Raw genomic sequence first — 14,538 nt, forward strand, 5'->3', positions numbered from 1 at the left:
GATTCATCACAACGATATGTTTTCCTGAATTGCATTGTGAAAGCCTAACACCCTAATATCGTATTTTATAACACGCTTTCAAATGACGCCCACAGATTGCAATTTATAATGGAACGTTTCTGGTTTGCGTGAACAGTAATTGTGTGATGGTAAGGATGTAGGGTTGTGTTCCAAACAACTACAACTGTGCTTGCTCTAGTTCCTCAACGACACAGATAGAAGAGCTCAAAAAAGCTCCCTATAGTCCTAGACTCTTCTTTGAGTCATAAAAGTGCATTGAAATGACTGAGGAACTATGCACACTTTGGAGAGGTTTGTCCACTTGGAGACACCAGTTAGTCAGCTCACTCAAACCCTCAAACTCAAAATGTTTTTGTCTTATGTTGCACCTATCCCATATTTGCCAGGAATATTATTCTCATGTTACTGATTGTATCCAGAGTATATTCAGATTTCGTTAATATTTATGCTTCTGCTATTGTTGTCCTCACCTATTTGGTTGAATAATTTTCCAATAATCTCAAAACAATTGCTACCATGGTTATGCATTTCATATTTCTTCTGTGAGAAACATTTCAGTTTAGCCCTAAATTTCTTGTTAACAAACTATAGTTTTGGCAAGTCGGTTAGGACATCTACTTTGTGCATGACACAATTCATTTTTCCAACAATTGTCTACAGACAGATTATTTCACTTTTAATTCACTGTATCACAATTCCAGTGGGTCAGAAGTTTACGTACACTAAGTTGACTGTGCCTTTAAACAGCTTGAAAAATTCCAGAAAATGATGTCATGGCTTTAGAAGCTTCTGATAGGCTAATTGACATCATTTGAGTCAATTGGAGGTGTACCTGTGGATGTATTTCAAGGCCTACCGTAAAACGCAATGCCTCTTTGCTTGACATCATGGGAAAATCAAAAGAAATCAACCAAAACATTGTAGATCTCCACAAATCTGGTTCATCCTTTGGAGCAATTTCCAACCGCTTGAATGTACCACGTTCATCTGTACAAACAATAGTACGCAAGTATAAACATGATGGGACCAGGCAGCAGTCATACCACTCAGGAAGGAGACGCATTCTGTCTCCTAGAGATGAACATACTTTGGTGCAAAAAGTGAAAATCAATCCCAGAACAACAGCAAAGGACCACAGTAATAACAGTCCTATATCGACATAACCTGAAAGGCTGCTCAGCAAGGAAGAAACCACTGCTCCAAAACCACCATAAAAAAGCCAGACTACGGTTTGCAACTGCACATGGGGACAAAGATCATACTTTTTGGAGAAATGTCCTTTGGTCTGAGGAAACAAAAATAGAACTGTTCGGCCATAATGACCATCGTTATGTTTGTAGGAAAAAGGGAGGAAAAAGGGGAAGCAACATCTCAAGACATCAGTCAAGAAGTTAAAGCTTGGTCGCAAATGGGTCTTCCAAATGGACAACCGTAAACAACCCCAAGCATACTTCCAGAGTTGTGGCAAAATGGGTTAAGGACAACAAAGTCAAGGTACTGGAGTTGCCATCACAAAGCCTTAACCTCAATCCCATAGAAAATGTGTGGGCAGAACTGAAAAAGCGTGTGCGAGCAAGGATGCCTACAAACCGGACTCAGTTACTGCAGCTCTGTCAGGAGGAATGGGCCCAAATTCACACAACTTATTGTGGGAAGCTTGTGAGAAGGCTATCCCAAACGTTTGACCCAAGTTAAACAATTTAAAGGCGATGCTACCAAATACTAATTGAGTGTATGCAAACTTCTGACCCACTGGGAATGTGATGAAAAAAATAAAAGCTGAAATAAATCATTCTCTACTATTATTGGCATTTCACATTCTTAAAATAAAGTGTTGATCCTAACTGACCTAAGACAGGGAATTTTTTACTAGGATTACATGTCAGGAATTGTGAAATACTGAGTTGAAATGTATTTGGCTAAGGTGTATGTAAACTTCCGACTTCAACTGTAGGCCAAATCCCACAGGGTTAATATACCACATCCACGATTTCCTATGTTTTGGAATTGAAGTATAGAGAGGGTTGAGGTACGTCAGCAAGTCTAGACCATCTGACCCGATGCCTTGGAGGGAGCCCTTTGAGTCATAAACTCTGATCTGATTGGATCAAAGACCTGTCAAATGAATATATACTAAACAAAAATAAAAAACGCTACATGTAAAGTGTTGGTCCCATGTTCCATGAGCTGAAATAGAAGATCACAGAAATGTTCCATACGCACAGCTTACTCCATCAAAGTTTTGGGACACATTTGTTTACATCCCTGTAAGTGAGCATTTCTCCTTTGCCAAGATAATCCATCCACCTGACAGGTGTGGCACATCAAGAAGCTGATTAAACAGCATGAACATTACACAGGTGCACCTTGTGCTGGGGACAAAAGGCCATTCTAAAATGTGCAGTTTTGTCACAGAACACAATGCCACAGATGTGTCAAGTTTTGAAGGAGTGTGCAATTGGCATCCTGACTGCCAGAATGTCCACCAGAGTTGTTGCCAGAGAATTTAATGTTAATTTATCTACCACAAGCCGCCTCCAACATTGTTTTAGAGAACTTGGCAGAACGTCCAACCGGCCTCAGAACCGCAGATCACATGTAACTAAGCCACCCCAGGACCTCCACATCCGGCTTCTTCACCTGCTTGATCATCTGAGACCAGCCACCAAGACAGCTGATGAAACTGAGTTTGCACAACCACTGAATTTCTGCGCAAACTGTCAGAAACCGTCTCAGGAAAGCTCGTCATCCTCAGCAGGGTCTTGACACGGTGGGCAAATGCTTACCTTCGATGGCCACTGGTACACTGGAGAAGTGTGCTCTTCACGGATGAATCCCGGTTTCAACTTTACTGGACAGATGGCAATATGGCGTCGTGTAGACGAGCGGTTTGCTGATGTCAACGTTGTGAATAGAGTGCCCCATGGTGGCGGTGGGTTTATGGTATGGGAAGGCATACGTTACGGACAATGAACACAATTGCATTTTATTGATGGCAATTTGAACGCACAGAGATACCATGACAAGATCCTGAGGCCCATTGTCGTGCCATTCATTCTCTGTCTTCACCTCATGTTTCGGCATGATAATGCACGGCCTCAAGGATCTGTACACAACTCCTGTAAGATGAAAATGTCCCAGTTCTTCCATGGCCTGCATACTGTACTCACCAGAATTTCCCTGTCATCTTGAATTTCCCTGTTAAAAAGTAAAGTAAGCAGTTGCGAGAGCAAATTGGTCATTGGGGAGCAAACTGGAAAATTGGTGTGATGGGAGAGAGAAGACATCCCTGTGGGGAGTCGGGATGTGGCGTATTTATGAAAGTGCAGTAAAGTCTTGACATAAAGTATTTCTTCAGGTGAACAAAAATCTCTACTCTCTAATTAATTGTGGAAATGCAGTTCTCTCGCTCAGTCACACTAGCAAGATCTCAAGACAATTTTCACGCACCACACTGGCCTGTCCTCTGCTCGCCACATTTCTTCTCTAGACTCAAATGTTTGCTCGAGCAATTATGTTTCATCTTGCTCGCGTGTGCCATCTCACGCCAGTTAGACTTTTGAGTCATAGAAAAGTGCCAGATATTCTAACAGGCTGACCACACCGCTCGTGTCGCGTGCGCCAGCGTTGCAAAATAAATGTAAAAATCCATGTTATTCAATTATTGCACCAACACTGCTCGCGCGGCAACAAGCGTCTGTGTTGCCAAGGGCTAAAATAGATCAAATCAGTTATATTTCTGATGCAGATCGCGCTGCAAGTCCTGCCTCTCCCATCTCCTCATTGGTTTAGAGAAGCAGGTACCCACGTGCCATCTCCTCATTGGTTTAGAGAAGCAGGTACCCACGTGCCATCTCCTCATTGGTTACGATCTGTTTTGCCGGTCGTTGTGGTAATACTATAAAAGTTTAGATGGCAATCACAATATAAATTCAAAGATGAAAAAGCCTGGAAGGAGGAGAGATGACTAGAAATGGTTGACGGTTTTGTGTGTGGATTAATTGTTGGAGTAGAGGGCCTTGTGCATTTCAGGTAAAATAATAACTCAGTTTATATCCCAGGACAAATTAGCTAGCAACAGCAAGCTAGCTAAATAGGACAAATTAGCTAGCAAGTGCAAGCTAACTAGCTAAATTGCCATACATGTTTAATTCTTTTCGACCTGTCCCCAAATTAATGTCATTGGTTCAGATTTTGTTGTGATATTTTAAGCTGCCTGTCGTGATCGCATTTGGTGTAGGGGGACAAAATATATTTATGCACAATGGCGCACAATGGCTTACGATGGCACACGCGCGCAGCCGGTTAGGGTTCTGTGTAAGAATTGATTTGTGTTGATTCAGCTGCGGGATCGAGGCACCACCAGTACAGAGCTTGCTCAGGAATGGCAGCAGGCAGGTGTGAGTGCATCAGCATGCACAGTGAGGCGAAGACTTTTGGAGGATGGCCTGGTGTCAAGAAGGGCAGCAAAGAAGCCACTTCTCTCCAGGAAAAACATCAGGGACAGACTGATATTCTGCAAAAGTTACAGGGATTGGACTGCTTAGGACTGGGGTAAAGTCTTTTTCTCTGTTGAATCCCCTTTGCAATTGTTTGGGACATCCGGAAAAAAGCTTGTCCGGAGAAGACAAGGTGAGCGCTACCATCAGTCCTGTGTCATGCCAACAGTAAAGCATCCTGAGACCATTCATGTGTGGGGTTGCTTCTCAGCCAAGGGAGTGGGCTCACTCACAATTTTGCCTAAGAACACAGCCATGAATAAAGAATGGTACCAACACATCCTCCGAGAGCAACTTCTCCCTACCATCCAGGAACAGTTTGGTGACAAACAATACCTTTTCCAGCATGATGGAGCACCTTGTCATAAGGCAAAAGTGATAACTAAGTGGCTCGGGGAACAAAACATTGATATTTTGGGTCCATGGCCAGGAAACTCCCCAGACCTTAATCCAATTGAGTACTTGTGGTCTATCATCAAGAGGCGGGTGGACAAACAAAAACCCACAAATTCTGACAAACTTCAAGCATTGATTTTACAAGAATGGTCTGCCATCAGTCAGGATGTGGCCCAGAAGTTAATTGACAGTATGCCAGGGTGGATTGCAGAGGTCTTAAAAAAGAAGGGTCAACACTGCAAATATTGACTCTTTGCATCAACTTAATGTAATTGTCAATAAAAGCCTTTGACACTTATGAAATGCTTGTAATTATACTTCAGTATTCCATAGTAACATCTGACAAAAATATCTAAAGACACTGAAGCAGCAAACTTTGTGGAAATTAATATTTGTGTCATTCTCAACCCTTTTGGCCACAACTGTACTACACCAGGAGTAGGCATACAATTTAGCCACAGAGGATCAATAGCTTATTAAATTTTTCATAGCCTTGCTGTGGATTGTGTAGCCCAATCACAAGGCATGTCTACATGCAGCCTAAACAGGCCTTAAAATAAAATCACAGGTTGGAAAGCAAATGGATTCTGATGAAAAGAGAAGACTAATCTGTCTGTAGGCTACCAAATACAGTGATTCAGAAAGTATTCACACACCGTGACTTGTTCCACAGCCTAAATTTAAAATGGATAAAATGTTGATTGTGTCACTGGCCTACACACAATATCCATAATGTCAAAGTGGAATGGATGTTTTTAGAAATGTTTTCTAAAAAGCATGGCGAAGTTATTAATTACACTTTGGATGGGTTATCAATACACCCAGTCACTAAAAATATACAGTCGTCCTTCCTCACTCACTAGCCGGAGAGGAAGGAAATCGCTCAGGGATTTCATCATGAGGCCAACTGTGATTATAAAACAGTCACAGAGTTTAATGGTTATAAAATAATAAAATTGAAGATGGATCAACAACATTGTAGTTATTACTCCACAATACTAACCTAAATGACAGAGTGAAAAGAAGGAAGTCTACAGAATAAAAACATTCCAAAACATGCATCCTGTTTGCAACAAGGCACTAAAGTAATACTGCAAAAAATGTGGCAAAGTTATTTACTTTTTGTCCTGCATACAAAGTGATATGTTTGGGGCAAATCCAACACAACACATCACTAAGTACCCACTCTTCATATTTTCAAACATGGGGGTGGCTGCATCATTTTATGGGTCTGCTTTTCATTGACAATGACTAGGGAGTTTTTTTAGAATAAAAATAAATGTAATAGAGCTGAGCACAGGCTAAATTCTAGAGGAAAGCCTGGTTCAGTCTGTTTTCCAACAGACACTGACAAACAAATTCACCTTTCAGCAGGACAATAACCTAAAACACAAGGTCAAATATACAGTTGCTTACCAAGACGGCATTGTATGGCAAGACTTGAAAATGGCTGTCTATCAATGATCAACAACCAACTTGACAGAGCTTGAAGAATAAAAAAATTTAATAATGTACAAATATTGTACAATCCAGGTGTGCAAAGCTCATAGTGGTGGAAAAAGTACCAAATTGTCATACTTGAGTAAAAGTAAAGATATTTTCTATTAAGGTGACTCAAGTAAAAGTGAAAGTCACCCAGTAAAAAGTGGGTGAAACTGAAAGTCACCCAGTACTACTTGAGTATAATTTTAAAGGTATTTGGTTTTAAATATACTTAAGTATCAAAAGTAAAAGTATAAATAATTTCACATTTCTTATATTATTAAGCAAACGGCAGTTTTCTTTTTACTTTAGTTGTTTAAAATTGAAGGTTAGCCAGGGGCACACTCCAACACTCAGACATCATTTACAAATGAAGGATTTGTGTTTAGTAAACCCACCAGATCAGAGGCATTAGGGATGAAAAGGGATGTTCTCTTGATAAGTGTGTGTGAATTGGAACATTTTTTTCTTTATGAATGTAGTGGAGTAAAATTAGTCAAACATATAAATAGTGAAGTACAGATACCCCCCCAAAAACGACTTAAGTAAAAATTAACATCTGTTGTTCTGCCCCTGAACAAGGCAGTTAACCCACTGTTTCTAGGCCGCCATTGAAAATAAGAATTTGTTCTTAACTGACTTGCCTAGTTAAAAAAAAGAAAGTAAAATAATACCTAAGTACTTTACACCACTGAGAAACTTACCCAGAAAGCCTCACAGCTGTTATCGCTGCCAAAGGTTATTCTAACATGTATTGATTCAGGGGTGTGAATACTTATGTAAAAGAGATATTTCTGTATTTAATTTTCAATACATTTGCAACAATTTCAAAAAACCTGTTTTCAATGTTTTATTTTGGAGTATTGTGTGTAGATGGGCATGAAATCAAATCAATTTAATGCATTTTGAATTCAGGCTGTAACACAACAAAATGTGGAATAAGTCAAATGTGTATGAATACTTTCTGAATGCACTATATATATTTAGGCTACCTTAATATAGGCTACCTTAATTTAAATGACCACATTTTCATGAATTTGATTATATAATCTTGAAGTATAGGCAAAAAAAACTACCAGGGAAGCATACAGCAAAAACTAAACAATTTGGTTTGTCTCTCTTTTCTATTTCAGTAATATTTTATTCACAATGAGCCATTCAATGGAGTCTGCAATTCAGATTGAAAAGTGGACGAAGGAAGAAGTTCATCAGTGGTTGACGACGCAGGTTAACATTCACCATATATATGCAGACAAGTTGCTAGAAGAGGAGGTATCAGGGGAAGACCTAGAATACTTCCAAAAGAAGGATCTTCTGGATCTGAACATAAAACATGGTCCGGCTGTGAAAATTGTGTCAATGCTTGAGGATTTGAAGAGTGGATTACAGCATAAATCACAATTTCCTGCATACATCAAGAAATGGACACAAGAACAAGTTTGTCAGTGGTTAAGGGAAGAGGCGAAGGTATACCACCAATATGTAGACCGTATTTTGGAAGAGGAAGTGTCAGGCAATTGCCTGTTTTGCTTCAAAAAGAATGATCTTGTGGAACTAGGCATTAAACATGGTCCTGCTGTTAAAATAATTGGCATGCTGGAAAAGTTAAACAATGGACCAGAGCCTATATTACAACCCCCCACACACATCAACAGTGACCAAGAAAATCTACAGAAAACACCTGAGAAGCAAGTAGAACTATGTCAAACTCTACCGGTTCAGACTGTATCCCCCATGAAGAGCGAACCAAACATAGAAGAGCTCAAAATAGTGAAACCATCAGGGAAAACAGTTACACAAAAGAAGGAAGAACCAAAACCACAGGCCATGGTTGCAGAAAAGTTACCATCCAAGGTAGGGGTTGTGTAGCATCTTGCTTATTTAATGAGGTACGCTTCTCTCGCACACACACACACACACACTCAACATACAGTAAGTCCTTGCTTAGTAAAGCAGGTTATATTTGCAAATTAAACACAACAATACATGTGTGTGGCAGCAAACCATTACCATTTTGATTGACTTCTCGGCCCCAAAAAAAACATTTCAAACGAACCCTATTTCATTCCCACAGATCTCAAGCACGCCAAGTTCACTTACCATGCTCCAGAATACCCTTGACGACTTACATCAGGACGAGTTTAAACGCTTTAAGTCTTCTCTGAAAGACCTAAAACTGAACGGATATAGACCGATTGCACGGAGTCACTTGGAAGACAGCAAGACCCGCACAGAAGTAGCGGACTCGATGACAAAGCACTATGAGGAAGAGGCATTAAATGTCACTCTTCAGATTCTAGGGAGAATCGAACACAATGAACTGGCTGCCCGTCTGAAAAGGGATATGGGTAAGTGAAACAATATTCAGTCAAATGAGTCTTTGAATCTCAGCCAATTAACATTGGACCTGTATTAATACAATAACTGTTTTTACATTAAAAAGTCATAATTGTCAGTTTGTCACAAACAAGACCATCAGTAATATTTGTTTGGATCACCAGTAATTGATTTTGTTTTGTAATTATTTCTTCAGGTTCACAAATGATGACCGCACAGGACCCCAAAAAGGATTTGAGGAGAGAGACCAATCAGGGTGATAAATTGAAAAACGTATTAACTTGTGGAGGAAATATGATGGACTACTATGATCAATTCGTTATTGTTGTGAACAAGTGTCACAGTGAGCAAATAGAACATCTACAGTTTCTGAGCAAGTTGAAATTGTTCTGTGTCCTGGACTTTGATCCTGACTCTGCAGCTCCTGGTGGCGTATGCAGTTCATACAGAGAATCAAGAGTGGCAAATCTCCATCTCCCAGCCCAATTCCAAGGCGAACCAAATGTTGTGATAAAAAATCTCAACCTGTATAAGCAGACCAGCTGGGTGTTTTGTAATGGGAGGCATGACCTTGACAGGGAATCGGATAGACAGCTGGACTACAAAGACTGGTTCAGGGGAAAACGCAGAGAGATTGAGCATATGGTTTCATTCATTTGCAAACCTGAAGTTCTTCCAAATGGAAGAACTCTTGTCATATTTCTTCTACTGTCACCTGTAACCGATAGAGATCCTGTCTTTGATACTTTCCTGGCATTCTACTCACATGCCGAGGAAAGCATTGTGAGTATTTGTGAATCTAGGAGCACATTTGAAAAATGGAAATACTTGATACAGGAGAAATGTGAGTCTGACATCACCAGGCAATCAATATATGAGTTGACACTCAGTGAAGTCAATGGTACTATAATGTCACTTGGACCACACAATCAGCCATCAGGAAGACTCCTTCCATCTTCTGACTCCAGCACTGTTGTTCTCCAACAAAAGGATGAAGACCAGATGACAGCTCTAGACATTTTGTGTCAGAATGAATGTGAGAAAGTCTATGATGAAAATTGCACAGAGTTTAAAGACTTCAAAATTAAAGTTGAAGAGGAATTCTACAGAGGGGGTAAAGTCAACTGGTGGAACTTCTATTTTTGTGAGAAACGCAAAGCAAAACCTTTCATTAGAAGAGACAAATATGACAATCTGAAAAAGATGGTGAAATATCAAGATCCCAAAACCACATGTGTTTTGCTGAATTTGTTCCACCACCCAGGTTGCGGAGGCACCACCTTAGCCATGCATGTGATGTGGGATTTACGCAGAGAGTTCAGATGTGCTGTGTTGAAGGACAATACATTACCAAAAGCTGAAGTGGCTTTTCAAGTCAAAAACCTAATGAGGCTCGGGAGCCAGAAATCCACACCAGTTCTGCTGTTAGTAGATGACTCAAAGGAAGCAGAGAACACACAAGCTCTTCAGAACTGCATTCGCCAAACTTTTGAAGCGGAAAACACAAGCAGAACTGTAGAAGATTCATCAAACTCAAAAGTCATTATTGTGAGTTGTGTTCGTTGCCATAACCCTGAGGACCAGTTCAAACACTGCTCAACAAACAGACTGCAGATAACTGCTAAACTGACCAAAAAGGAACAAGATGATTTTGATGAAAAACTGGTGGAACTTAAAGAAAGTCATGAAAAACCTGAAAACTTCTACAGTTTTATGATCATGAAGAGTAACTTTGACAAGAAGTACATAGCTGATGTTGTGAGCAACACTCTGAAGGACTTGGACATGAGCACAAAGAAAGCTCAACTCCTTGCTTTCTTAGCACTGTTGAACTCATATGATGCAGAATCAGAAATATCTATGTCTCTCTGTGAGGAATTTTTGGGGATGAAAAGTTTGCAAATGGCTTACTGGGGTGAAGATCGTGTACTTGACAGAATGGAGCCGTACTCCAATTTGCTAAAACAATTTAATGTTGAGGACCGTGGAAAATACAAAGCAATTCAAATCCTTCATCATGATATAGCCTCTGCATGTCTTGAAGAGTTGGACAGACGCTACAACATTAAACGGAGTGAAATAACCTTGGACATGCTGCACTGTGATATATTGTTCAAACCCTGTGTAGTAAAAGACACCCTCATGCTAACAATTCAACGCGTGCTAGTTGAAAGGCAGCGCAAAAAAGTTGGAGCGACTAATTTTTCTCCATTGATAGAAAAGATTCACAGTCAAGAGGGAGGACAAAACATCCGAGACATCTTTGTGAAAGCATCTTCCCGGTTTGTTACAAGGGCATCTATTCCTCAAGCTCTTGCAAGGTATCTCTACCTCTATGAGCAAGATTTTCCCCAAGCACTCATTTGGGCAGTAAAGGCCATGGGCGTCAAAGAAAACTCATACACAGCTGATACAGTTGGACAGGTTTACAAAAGTAATCTTAAACATAATATTCAGAGTGAAAAGCTAAAGACTCCACTCAAGCCAGAGGACTTTGAGACTAACCTAAAGATAGCACAAAAAGCCTCAAATGCCTTTCAAATGGCTCAAAAGCTGGCCATGAAGAATGAAACGGAAGAGCAAACTGGTGAAAATCTCACAAAAACACCCTACAACACCTCTGGTTATGTGGGAGAGATGGAAACTACACTGACAGTCTTTGAAATGATAAGCAACCTGCCGTTCTTTGAAGGTACTGATAAAGTGAAAAGGATGTACATGCAGAACTTTCTGAAAGGAACATTACCCATCGAATATGTGCCCAAAGAAGATAACGAAATCAACAGTAAATATGTTGATATTATCAAAAAACATACACAATTTCTCCTTGCTTTGAAACCTCAGGTCAAGGAAGTTTTTGAATTCTTCAATGGTTACTTCACATACATAAAAGGAAACAATACAGGAGAGCTTGAATCACTGAATCAGAAGAAAATCTCTGATCATTTCACCAGATACATAACACTGGTCTGCTCTTCCCCAGCGGAAATATTTAAAGAACGAGCGGACAAACCTGAACTCAGATTAAGCGTGGATATTGAAGAGCATAGGATGTTTCTGGAGGAAAAGAATGCAGACACCTTTGCAGGGATACTTGCAAAGTTGCATCAAAAGATCGACAAGACTGCAGAGGAAGTGGAAAAAATCACAGAATGCTACACATTCCTGCGCAAAAATTCTGTGCAAAATAGAAAAGTAGAAACCAATTTCATTTTGGTAAATATAATTCTCCACACACTGAAGCCAAGATCTAAACACGTGAAGAGACACAATGAACTCAGTGATATTCTTATGAAAACATTGCAAGATATAGGATTGCAACATCCCTACCCAGAGCCATACTATCTGGCTTTGTTGTTGCTTTGGCCAGATTCAAATGCAGAAGACACCAATATAAGGCCATATGTGAACTCACTTGGGAAGTCATCCCACAGGCAAATGTCTTATTTGTTGAGAAAGAGCAGCACCATTGCTCACTTCTACTTGGGTCCAAAAAAAGGATTACAAAGACTTGTAACTAAACCCAAACTTGATGAGTGTTTTTCACGCCTACCACGTGCTGATTTGGCCCAACTTTGGCGGAGTGGAAACATTTTTAAGAAGAGGGAAATCGTTGACCGTCTCTATAGGGTCAATGGAACCGTTGAGCAATCAGAACTTTATGCCAATTATGGCAAACTCAAAATCCCAGTTCGGCCAGCCTATCTGGGTGGAATAAGCAGTGGTTTCAGCATTGAAAAGGTGTCGTTCTTCTTAGGATTTGCCATAGATGGACCACTTGCGTACGATATCAAGAATGAATAGGCTATGAGAAGCCCATGTTAAAAAGGCCTCAATGATTCAACTGTATGTTGCGGTCCAAGAGTGTGGTCAATGGGGGAAGTATGGATTAACCACAACCTGACAATCAAAAAAACAAGACAACCATCTACAAAACACAAATCAATGCCAGAAACCCACTGAAAGAAAACAAATCAGTCAGAAGAAGAAGAAGAAGAAGTCCAAGCATGCGGTGGAAAGCAGACCAGTGTCTACAGTCTACACACAGGCTGGATAACATCAGAGAGGTGACATGCAGCGGCCGAGACCTCCAAATGGTTATCAGCCACATCCGAAAGGCTGGCCTCAGAGAATAGCGCAGCTACCCTACTCGCTACAGGGATACCACACAGCGAGAGCTGGATGGACTAGTGTTGTATCAAGACAGGATCGTCATCCCAGCTTCACAGGAAGAAGATGTTCTACAACCGATACACAAAGGTCACATGGGGCTGACAAAGTGCCAGAGAAAGGCCCAAGATGTCTGTGTGGTTGCCGGGCATCAGCACCCACAAAGCAAGAAAAGTGACATCATGCAAGTTCTGTACAGAGAATAAACCAACTCAAAAGAGAGGGCCACTTGTCACGACACCTTTATCTAAAAGGTCTGTGTCAGAAGATCACGGTTGACCTGTGTGAGCAAGAGGGCAAGAAATACCTTGAAGTGGTGGAATACTTCTCCAGAGACATAGACCTTCTACCAACTACCACAAGTGAGATGGGGGATTCCTACCAAACTCGTTAGCGGCAACGCTACCCAGTTTGTCTGTACTGAGTTAGACGAGTTCAGAAAGAAGTATGGTTTCATCCATAATACCACCTCCAGCCTCTATTACCTGCAGGCAAACGACGCTGCAGAAAAAGCTGTCAAACAGCTAAACAAATTCTCAAACAACCAGCTTTGATGTGCTACCGAGCCACGCCTATCAGTGCAACGGGAGCAAACCAGCGCAACTCATGACAGGAGGGCAGATCCGGATGACCGGATGCTGAAAAACTGAAAATGCTGAAAAACTACAACCAAAGCACATCAGCCACGATAGTGTGAAACATAAGGATCAGAAAGTCAAACAAGCTTCTACAACAGGAGGTATTCAGTGCGCCCCTTACCTGAACTATACCCTTGACAGAGTGTAAAGGAACTAATCTTTGGGGCGGCAGGTAACCTAGTGGTTAGAGCGTTGGGCCAGTAACCGAAAGGTTGCTAGATCGAATCCCTGAGCTGACAAGGTAAACATCTGTTGTTCTGCCCCTGAACAAGGCAGTTAACCCACTGTTCCTAGGCCATCATTGTAAATAAGAATGTGTTCTTAACTGACTTGTTAAATAAAGGTTAAATAAAATAAGAGTCAAGCTGGACAGAGAGAAGGGATGGAAAACACTAGCAGTGGTCATCAGCAAATCTCCAGAGTTGAGATCCTACGTTGTTGAAACTTAACACGGCAACGTCGCTCATCGAAACAGGCGACACCTTCAGGCTGTACCAAAGTCACCCAGTCTACCAGTGAGAACATTGCACAGGCCCTGTCTGTGAGCCAGACCACCAACAAGCCAGCCTCACCACAACCGGTGAGAATGACCTCCTGAGGTTTAGAGACACTTGAGAAAACAACAACATTGAGACAAAATACTCTTTAAATTCCGAAAGTACTTACTTTCTGAAAAAAATATTAAAAAAAAAAGAGACAGCAGCTGTTGCAGGGCAGAATAGTCCCTATGTTGCTGCGGACAAACGGCTGTCTACCGCAGTGTCCTAGTTGACACAGTTATGGGAATTGTTCATGTGAAGAGCAAAAAAAAGGGGAAAAATACATGCTACTCTGAAATACTAATTGTTTGTACTGAAACAGTCCACGATCGTGAGTATTTGTACTAGGAAAGGAGAATGTTATTGACTTTTGATATACAGTGCCTTGCGAAAGTATTCGGCCCCCTTGAACTTTGTGAACTTTTGCCACATTTCAGGCTTCAAACATAAAGATAT

General features: G+C 40.8%; 1 protein-coding gene across 1 annotated transcript; it reads left to right on the top strand.

The window, feature by feature from the left end:
- Positions 1-7,537: 7,537 nt before the first annotated feature.
- LOC116373956 (sterile alpha motif domain-containing protein 9-like) lies at positions 7,538-14,538 on the top strand. The gene is made up of 3 exons (XM_031822463.1): positions 7,538-8,252; positions 8,473-8,746; positions 8,932-14,538. Exons 1-3 carry the CDS (start codon positions 7,548-7,550, stop codon positions 12,537-12,539), a joined length of 4,587 nt encoding a protein of 1,528 aa, XP_031678323.1. The 5' UTR covers positions 7,538-7,547; the 3' UTR covers positions 12,540-14,538.

Source organism: Oncorhynchus kisutch, linkage group LG4 (genome assembly GCF_002021735.2).
Source record: "Oncorhynchus kisutch isolate 150728-3 linkage group LG4, Okis_V2, whole genome shotgun sequence".
In the NCBI taxonomy this organism is placed as follows: Eukaryota; Metazoa; Chordata; class Actinopteri; order Salmoniformes; family Salmonidae; genus Oncorhynchus; species Oncorhynchus kisutch.